At 38.8% G+C, this 10,402-nt stretch overlaps 1 protein-coding gene across 4 annotated transcripts in view; it reads left to right on the top strand.

Moving 5' to 3' along the window:
* Positions 1–6,484, top strand: part of ARHGEF38 (Rho guanine nucleotide exchange factor 38) — a 47,417-nt gene extending 40,933 nt beyond the window's left edge. For all 4 annotated transcript variants that reach the window (XM_083835529.1, XM_083835527.1, XM_083835526.1 and 1 more), the window contains exons 12-14: positions 1,032–1,230; positions 1,408–1,658; positions 2,504–6,484. In XM_083835529.1, the coding sequence (XP_083691655.1) occupies positions 1,032–1,230; positions 1,408–1,658; positions 2,504–2,689 (636 nt within the window). In that variant the 3' untranslated portion in view covers positions 2,690–6,484. The remainder of the gene's footprint in view (positions 1–1,031; positions 1,231–1,407; positions 1,659–2,503) is intronic.
* The last annotated feature ends 3,918 nt before the right edge of the window (positions 6,485–10,402 follow it).

Here is a 10,402-nt window from a genome sequence, read left to right as displayed (position 1 = left end):
TTCTATTGACCAGTAGCTTCGCAAGATTTTTGATGCTGTTTTCATGTTATTTTGAAAATCCGCTTGAAATCACCTTTGATTATCCTTAGGTCTTTAAGCACATGTTAAGTCCAAGGCTGCGTATGCAAAACTGGATCATTTCTCTTGTTAAACGCTCTTGCAGTGAATCTTATTCTTCGAATTCAGAACTTTTTCTGATTCTTAGCTGCAGTTCTGTTTATATTTGTGTTTACACATGTATGCCCACACATACACTCCCACAGCAGAAGACACATGAAGTCCACCAGGAAATCTGCATGCCTGCGGTTCTCAACCTTATCAGACATTTACAGAGCTTTCAGGCGTCTAGTTTACAGTACAATATAAAATATATCAGCTGCAGATTTACAGGAGAAGCCAAGGAAGCTGGAGGATTCATTTTAGCATCAGTAAGGCACACATACTCTTGCGACTGTGGTACGTTGGAGTCACATTGATGTGCAGTGCCTCCATCTCTGCCCTCTAACCAAACTGACCGAATATGCTTCCAGCAGTTAATAGCACCTTGCCCTTATATAGCAAAAAGTAATTTTGTACCATTCAGTTTCTACGGAGTTTTTGCCTAGTGCCTTGTCATGCAAGTTGTTATATGACCCTAGCACACCTCTGCTAATTTTTTTATTATCCTTTTTGCAATTTTACATAGGAAATCAAAGATCATTGTTAGTAAAAACAATTAAACCAGTTACAGTTCACATATAGAACACTGGCTCTTGTAGAGTACTGGCTAAGAGATATTTCGTTATATTCCTCTATTTCTTTCTTTGAAATCTGCCCTTTATTGGTCAGCTATTAATATAACAGTTGGGCAGACCCTTGCTGCATATGCAAAGGAGATTTGGTTACCTATAGCTGTGTAACTAACTCCTTGATCTGTGTGTAAGAAAGTAGTCAGCTGCCACATGCAGTATACACTAGTTCCTTTTATGCATCTGTGCTGTTCTAGAAATGGCTTCAGCATTATTCCTAGTGAATAATTTTTTTCTTTTCAGCTCGAATCCCCACGCCAAACAGAAGCTGACAGGTCCAAGCTGCTGTCTACGTACAGCACGGAACTGCTGTATCAAGCTAAGCGCAAGTGCAATGCCACGCAGGAATTCGATATTGATTTGCATGAAGGAGAATTGGTGGCTGTCGTGGAGCAAAAGGACCCCTTCGGAAGTACGAGCAGATGGCTTGTTGACACAGGAAGTAAGTTCTTTGCACAAACATCCCAATAACAGCTTCCCTTTGGGCTATTGATTTCTTTTCATTTTCGGCCCCATCTGTTTGCCTCTGTCATACTGACAGCTGCATAAAACAGTTGGTTTTGAAATCATTTAACTGTATTTTGCTGTTTATTTTTTCTCTTTCTATTCTGATATGTAGACCTTAAGGGGTACGTGTATTCCTCCTTCCTGAGGCCTTACAATCCAGCCAAAGTGCAGAAGGATGTAACAGAGAACAACTTCTGTGATGATGATTTTGATAATATCAGCCTCTTTGTCTCTTCACGGCCATCCTCTGACAGCAGCACAAGTCCAGGGCACAAGAAAAGTGACAGCAGCTCATCTCTTCACTTCTGTGAAAATCCGACAACTAATGGCACAGGGACTTTTCAGGATATGGATGATCAGCAAGTAAGTATAATACCTATTGTGCCTGTCTTCTTGTTTTTCTTATTTTAAATCCAGAATTATAGTGATTATAATTTAAATAGTTTCCTTTTGCACTGGAAAAGACTTGCACTAATCTGTCAGTATGACGTAGGATTTGATATCCTCTGTTCTCTGGCTTTCTTCAATAGCTACAAGGTAGGAAAAGATACACAGATAAACTGTGAATCATAGTTCTGTCTTACAAAAGACACGCCTTTGCATCACTTCACCACACATACAATGTCCCAGAGTTCTCCCTTTGCAATCAGTCTGGGGATTTTCCCACTTAACTTTAACAAGACATCTGGGGCAAAGCTGATCAGCAAGGCACAGAAGTACCCCCTGTTTTTACTGTCTCCAGATCAGATTGCTGCAGATAGGATCTCTGGCAGCTGAGAGGATGGCTTGAGGGATCCATCCTAGCAGCTGCCACATTTAAGTGCGGGAGCTTTAGGAGAGGTGATTCTCTACATGGAAACCTTGCTGTAAATTCTTGGGCTTGTTCAAGGCTGCTTGGTGTGACAGCAACAGACACTTGGTATGAGCCGAAAACCGTACCGACGCAGCACTCTCTTTTGATACCTCAGAGCTTGGTTTGTTCCTTCCCATGCAGAATTCCTCAGATCCTTCAGTTTTACTTTTTGTTTTGGCCCCGTTCTTTGTACTCTGTGCAGCAATTACAGACCATGCAGTTACGTAGTGGCTCAGATACGTTATTACACATTTATATATACAGAATTCATGCTAACACAGAATGACAGGATAAGATGTGGCTACATTTCTGAATTCAAGTTTTGTTTTCTTTTTTTGTGGCTTTCCTTTTTCAGACCTTCTATGCTGTTTATGCATTTCAAGCAAGAAATGACCAGGAACTCAGTCTTGAGGAGTACCAGAAGGTTAGGATACTTCGTTTTTCTGACCTGAGTGGCAATAAAGAATGGTGGCTAGCAGAAGCCAAAGGTCAGAAAGGATACGTACCATCTAATTATCTCGGGAAGATGACATACGCTTAGGAACAGAAAGGTCCATTCAGCGAGTTTCTCTGAAGTAGACAATAATAATCTATTATAGTTTGCAGAAAGCAAGGCAAACTCACAATTGACTGACAGAAGCCATGGCATCTGGTACAGTGCACACATGATATTGAGAACCTCCATTCTCCAAAAGCCATCACCTTGTCAAGACCCGAGGGAGAAAACATTTAATAGGAAGACTGATTCTGATTAACATCTTGAAGAGCTTGCTTTTCTATTACCCCATAATTTTCTCTTCTGTCAGTGTCCTACGTCAAAAGTCAACCTACAAGTACACATTGCAGCTAAAGTTATGTTTTTCTTTCATGATATTCAGCAAATAATATTCAAGATGAAGACAAATAGCCTTGAAAAAGGACAAATTCAGTCTTCAGGGATTTGTAGTTCAAACTGAATTATTCCTAAGCCCCTACCTTGATGAACATAGACAAATCTCAATACTCAGAGCTTTTGGGTTATCTGTTTTTATCCTCAGCGACTTTTGTAATGAACCTTTTTCTCAGTGACAAATATTGAAGTGGGAAAAGAAAAACGGTTTCATTTTCATAGGAAACATTTCAATTTAAAACATACTGAGTATGTTGGTGCCAGTGGCTGGTCTCAGGGAAGAAGGTAAATTTAGTTAAATATGGAAATGCGGGGAGAGGAATAGCAGGCACAAGAAACAGGTAACATGAAATAAGTTATAATTCTCAGAAAAAAAATTCACAACTACTTCAGATGATAGGCAATAATTTGTAGCGATATGAATGTGCCTCTAGGTTTGAAATTACATGCCTCTAGACTAACTGTGTTATAGTGCAGGATCTGTATAGTGAAACAAAACTTGTGTTATTAGGCTTGGGAATTTATTAAGCTTTGGGGAGGGAAAAAAAAGTCAATCATCAGTGCCTTTCCATGAATATTTACTGTCTATCTGATTCCCTAGGTCAGATACAGAGATCATACTGTCTAGTGAATAAGCGAGGATTTAAGATGTGTCAAAATTTCTCTGTCAGAAAAAAAACACATTCTCATTTTGAAAGTGAATGAACATTAGAGTAAACAGTGAGTGAAGAACGTATTGATGAGCTGATTTACTATTTGCAAAACTCAGGGTCAAAACCCGTGTATTTTGCTAAGGTATCTTAAAAACTGTCAAGGTTATTTCAATAAGTTAAAATGGTTCACATCATATCCTCAGTGAGCATGGGAAAACAAACAAAAAAAAACAAACAAGGAATGACATGATTTTCAAGTCGTACTTCTTAAGGTTCACTGCCTGCAGCAATCCTTAGGTCAGGCTGGTGCCCTACACTTGAGCTAAACTGAATGGTGATCTCACGATACGTCATTACTATTACCATTGGTAACTGAGTGTTCATCACAATCTCTTTCAATACAGAAATGCCTAGCCCCTCTAGTGATGAATGAAGACCTTATTGTGCTAAGCACTGCGAAAAGGGGGGAAGAAGCAAGAGACTAGGCCTAAAGCAGTTAGTGTAAGTGAAAGATAAAGCTCCTGTCAGGTATTTTCTGTATTGCTTCATAATTGCTTATTACTGGCTGACCATTAAAGTGACAGCATTATTAAATTTGATGGGGGGATGTTGCTGATCAAGGGTGTGTGGATAAAGAAATTGTTCTAAAGCTATTGTGCAAATTTATACTTCCTGTAGCTGAAGTGTGGGGTATGAAGATAAAATGAACCCAAACCCTTACTGAGATATAATAGGAAATAACCTGTCAGCAAAGAAAGGATGAGAGAAATTATGGTAGCTGATGCAAAAAATAGTTTTTGCTGCACAAATGAATCTAGTTGCATTTTCTTTAGAGTCCTGTATTTTTATTTCATTTTGCTGAAAAGGTAAAGTTCTCAGTTTTGCTCAGATGAATGTGGATCGCAGAGATAAGATCCTGAAATCTGTGCTGGATTAAATCATATGACAGAAGCTTTTTGAGTTCTCTGAGATAGACATCCAGAAATCAGTATGTGAAACACTGTGAACAATCCAATGACCAGTAATAATAGATATCATGTGGTTTTGCCTAACTTGTACATAACCTTATGCACTTCAGTCTCGCTGTTTGCAAGCAAAAAAGGTTCCTATCCATTTTATTAATGGATGAAGCTGTTTTTACAGAAAACTTGTTATTATTTAAATGGAAAAAAATGAAGCTGGGGTGCAGGAGGGCAAGTATCAGCTTGGATGAATGAATTGAGACTACAATTGATTCTGCCCTACTGCGTTTTCCCTGTTTCGGTGCTGATATTTTAAGATTATGGGGAAGATATACACAAGAAGCTTTTCAGCATGCCTTACATTTCAGAATATTTTATTTGGAGATGACCTATTTGCAATAGCTGAAACAGTTTTAGAAATGACTGAATTGTATTTAATAGGCTCAGTGCAGTCATGTAAGCACAATGAAGAAGTTTAGCATTTCAGACAAGAAAATTAAGGGACAGAGTCAGAAAAAAAATCTGAAGTGTTAGTTCTGAGAACTCAGCTTGAGTCATACGGAGGGCTCTGATTTTGAGGGTTATGTGCATTCCCCATGAAAAATCAGGCTCTGTGAAGGTGTCTCAAAGTCTATTCAAATGCTGCTTTCCAAAATGTTTACTAAGGATCCTGAAGTAACAAGAAATGAAGGATGAAATATAATGTAGCTGGCCACCTCTATTTCATTGAATTTTTACGGGATTTGGGAACTCCTAGTAGGCTATGAAATCCCAGCCTATGGTTAGTACCCTTAATTTTATATTGTGGGCTAATTTATATGACTTTATTATATTCTTTTTATCTTTACAGTATCTTGGGATTTGCTAATTTCACTAATAATCACTTTATTAGGTATTCAGGTAGATTGGCTTATTTAATCATCTCAGGAAGTCAAAGTTTTGTGTGTTATGATTTGATATTACAGATATATTGCAAGCTTTTATTTTTCTTTAAAACAAATTAATGCAAACGGCAATCACTGCAAAACATGAAGAGATGCTCTTTGAATCTAAAGCCTTCCTACATTAAGGAGATTTACAACAATTCAAATGAGACTTGCTCAGACACATTTTTGTTAAGGTCATGCTTTAAATACTAGGAACTGAGATATATTAGGTCTCCAGAAATTCCTAAGAACTGTGTAATGTTTTTGCAGCAGTTTCTTTCACGTAAAGAAGGTTACAGTATTCTAAGAGCTTTCTTGTTCTCATTAATGACAAAACTAATCTATTTTGATTGAAGCAGGAACAGGCTACAGTTTTATTAGACTGATCTTGCATATATTCAAATATGCATTTTACTTACTTGAACGGTTGTGACAGTAAGCATGTGCAAAAATTTCCAAGAGTGGGTCCACTCAAGCTAAAGTGTTTCTCAAATCAGGGGCAATTCACTTTAAGTGTTGACATTGATAGCCTGGAACCCAGCAAACGTACAAGCCAATGAACAGCTCAGAGTCTTTGTCAACTGTGTGCTTCATTGCCTTCCCTCTGCTTGTGTACCTTTACTAAGGAGTCACCTTTTCAGCACAAACACAGATTGGAGAATTATTCCTTCTTTGTGACTGAGTAATTAGCATCTTCAAATAGTAAAATACACTTTTGCTGTCATTTTAAAAGAGATTGTAAAAATACAGATATGAGAAATGAACTAGAACTCTGAAAGAAAACAGAGCCGTAACAATGCTTGTGCTTATAGATCTATTATTGATAATTCCTCTTACAGTACTGTTCATAAATGGTGAAAAATCTTCTTTTAAATTATTGTAATAATAAAAATGTATTTTTGTAAAGATATGTTGTCTTTTTGTTTTGTTAAAAACATCAGCGAGACTTTTGCTAGGAGCAAAGAGCTTTAGATGCTACCCAAAGTCTGCCTTCTGTTGTCAACTATAAAAAGTGTCACTGCAAAATTAGCACAGCAGAGAAAACAAACAGTTGCCTCAAACAACATGCTGCGTATTTGGTATACATCTTAGCTTATCTATTAATATGTTAGAACTTGCTCAGTACTTTTACAGCAGTGAGATCCAAAATACAGTCCAAGTTTGCAAATATCACATTACTTCTGTTCTTTTGTAGCTACTTCTGTGGTTGTGCCCATTATTTTCTGTCACATCCAGCCAGAGTTCCGTCACAAGCTGTAATAGAAAAGAGGTGTATTACTAACGTAACAGAGAACTTTGTGTTAGATGCCAGCATCTTTCCTTTTAGACCTGGATACCACCAGCAGTCCCTAGTCTAGCCAGAAGAAGTGCTCATAGAAACACAAAATGGTTTGGGTTGGAAGGGACCTTTAAAGACCATCCAGTTCCACCCCCCTGCCATGGGCAGGGACACCTCCCACCAGACCAGGTTGCCCAAAGCCCCATCCAACCTGACCTCAACCTGGCATGTTCATGCAACCAGAGCAAGTTCATTCACATTACTAAGGATATCAAAATTTGGGCATCTATGAATAACATTCTATTTAAGTGGAAGTACAGTATTACCATACCAATTTATAAAATTGGTAAGAAAAGTCAAGTAGCCATTCTTATAGTAAATCACAAAGCAATCTGGTTTAGGGACAGAAAACCACTGGACTGTTTTCCAGTTATTTTTTTCTAAATAAATATGAGATATACTTCCCAAAATCCAAAGGACCTTCCTTCTTTGTGCCCTACACTAGATTCTCCAATCTGAAGTGCAAATTCAGTTAACAGTCCTGTAGAACGGATTCCTCTACTGAAAATACAGTTGTTAATTCCATCCTAACTATAACTAAAGGCAGAAAGCAACTATTCCCTTCAATCTACTCTGTTTTTCAACAGTGCTTATCTTACATATTCAAGCTAAACACTTGACTTAAAAGACAAGGTCTATGCTGTAAATCCCTCCTGACCTAATACTTCAAAGAATCACAATCCTAACTGACATTTTTATACCAACAGAAGGAGACTTTATATTTCATTTAGGAATCTGGAAAAGTTACGAGAAAAAAGTCCTTTGCTGATACATGTTGCAGCTCCACTGCAGATTTTGCTAATAGAGCAGCATCAACAAGTCCAGCAGGACTTGACTTTATTAGAAGGAAATGATGGGGATTCATAAAAGGTATAACATATATTATTGTATTCTAAATGAATAGGAGATGACCTACAGCCAACTCATACCTGGGTTTTAGAAGTAAAAACTTCAGGATACACTTGAATCAGGTCTCAGAGGCATTTTGAATGGCACGAGCTACCACAGTTTGAAAACAAAGATTTTTTCTGCTTTTGTTCACCCCGTACAATGTACCTAAAGAGAAACGCAGAGTTCAGATGTAAGCTCCTGAACTCTCAAAAGCAAAACTGTATGTATATTCAGAGGCAAGACGGAAGCAGCTTATGTCTTGAACCTTCCTGTGGGAGCAAATTATACCACTAGAGTGAATACTTTACATAGTAGCGCTCCAGCCGTTAAAAGAATCTATCTTCATACTCTGCTTCACAGCATATGCAACATTCTTCAGACTAACATTTCAGAAGAAAATATGCCTCCTGTTTGCAAATGAAAACTGGTTCAATGTCTTTTCCTACTATACCACCATTAAAAACCTCCTGTGATAGGGAGCAGGAAAGATGGGCTGATCAAAAAGCAACAGAAGTTCTGGATTCTTTCTCCTCCTAATGCTGTTATTTTTAAATTGTCCTGGAAGCTGCAGGCACTACAAAGGCAAAACCTTTCTTTTTTACCCCACAGGAAATTATAGTTAAAAAAGAACAAAAGTTGTCAATGTAACTAAGGCTACCCTGAGTAAGTGAAGCTATTCCTTTAGATATTTAAGGAATCTGAGCCTAAATCTTAATTGTGGAGAGGGGAAAGGAGGTGAGGGAAGTATCTGCATACTACAGCTATTTACACGTATTTGAAACATAGAATGGGTAAGAAAAGCTGTAGTTTTCACCTACCTCTTAAACTCTGAGGTGCTTTCATAATTAGAGATGCTCCCCTCAACAGAGGGTATGGAGAGGGGATTGCCACAGGCTGATCACAGTCAGCAAGACTCAAGATCCTTTTCCAGTTTTTGAGAGCTGAACAAAACATGGATCATCTGGGACAAACAGAGGGAGCACAGCTGTGAAGAACAGTTCAGGGGTGCGAGTGGAGAGCTAGAAGATATGATGCTTTCTCAAGTACCTGTGTCTTAGTAGCAGCATGTAAAGCATTACGTGTTGCCTGCATGTGGCTGGAACAAAGAAGTGTAACAAAATCCAGCAGGATAAATGAAAGAGCTGAAGGGAAGCTTGTGGGTGAGAGAGCTAGGGTCTAGTCAGGAAAATGACACAAATGTCTCAGCAAGAAGCTCCTGAGAAGCAGCCACAGGGTGTACAAACCTTCACCGTAACAGCAGCCAGGCTAAGTGCAAGACTGCACTGGGGCTGGTGGGGGCTTACACGTTGCAAAGGGAAGAGAGACCAAGCTGATCCCACCTAAGGCTCTGGAAGCGGGAATTTACCATGCGGAACTTAAAGAATATCCAAACAGAGACAAATACACCCCCCTCTCCCCTTTTGTTGTTTTTCCCCCTCCCACACCTTTTTCAAGCTCTCAGCATTATTAACAGGTAGGCATAGGCCCCAAGATGCTTGTAGGATACAAGTCACCTCTAACACTGCCAGTGCCTGGATGCATCCCAGCTTCTCTCTTGCAACAGTCCTGCAGCATCTGCTTCCTTCGCTCCTGGAACTGAGACACTAAATAACAATGCAAGGTAAACACAGATATGACAGTTCTCATGAAAGGTGTGTGGAATACGTCACTCATTATAACAAGGAAACTTTCCCTATGCAGAGTTTAATTTTTTTCATTATTCTTTATGAAAACAAAATATGAACATTCACTTCCATGATGGACTAAAGGAATACATTCAGATCTCTGAATAACCTCTTCTATTTGAAAATCTATGCTATTAGAAATACTTTGGACATATTTTAACATCTAAAATACCATATATCACTATTTTAGACACTTCTAAATACACAAGTGAATTAGGGTGGGAAAAAAAAAGCAAGTCTGTGAGTTGGGAAGAAAGGAAAAAGTTTCTGAATATCCCTACCCAAATCAAACAAACAAAAAACCCTTCGTCTCATGAATGCTATGAGATGGACAGTGGGATGGCATATTAAGATCTCTATTCCGGATTACATGGGTCCTAATACTTGGCCTCCTGAGTTCCAGATCCTGGCCCTTGCACCTTCAGACAGCGTTGGCAGGCTAGCCAACCTGACATGCAAGCAGCGAGGTTGCCATGGGACTTGACATTAATACAAATCTGACACTGTGCCACACCAAAACTGGAGGTTGTCTGGAGGTTGTTTTGTAGTTTTTCCTCCAGTTATAACTTAAAAGATAAAACAGATGCCCTGGGATAGCTGGGTTAGGCCTGTGTCCTATCATTTCTTTGTGAATACAAAGCCAGGAGATTGCAATCAACTTCCTACAAGCTTAAGATTCTTCTCCATCTCCAACATACCCTGGTACCTCTCTCCAAACTGCACCTGCAAATCCAACACATCTCCCCAGACATAAACCCATCTACCCATAAGCCTTGAAAGATCCAACATCAATAGCCTATCAGGAAAAAAACCTGCAACATTTGCTAGCAAATTCAAACACAAAGTTTTCCAGCAGAAAGCATGCCTGAGTAGCGTTCCTTTTAAAAACAAAATCACTGAGTGGAACAG

This window comes from Anser anser, assembly GCF_964211835.1.
Source record: "Anser anser genome assembly, chromosome: 4".
NCBI lineage: Eukaryota > Metazoa > Chordata > Aves > Anseriformes > Anatidae > Anser > Anser anser.
This window is presented reverse-complemented; position numbering and strand designations above follow the sequence as displayed.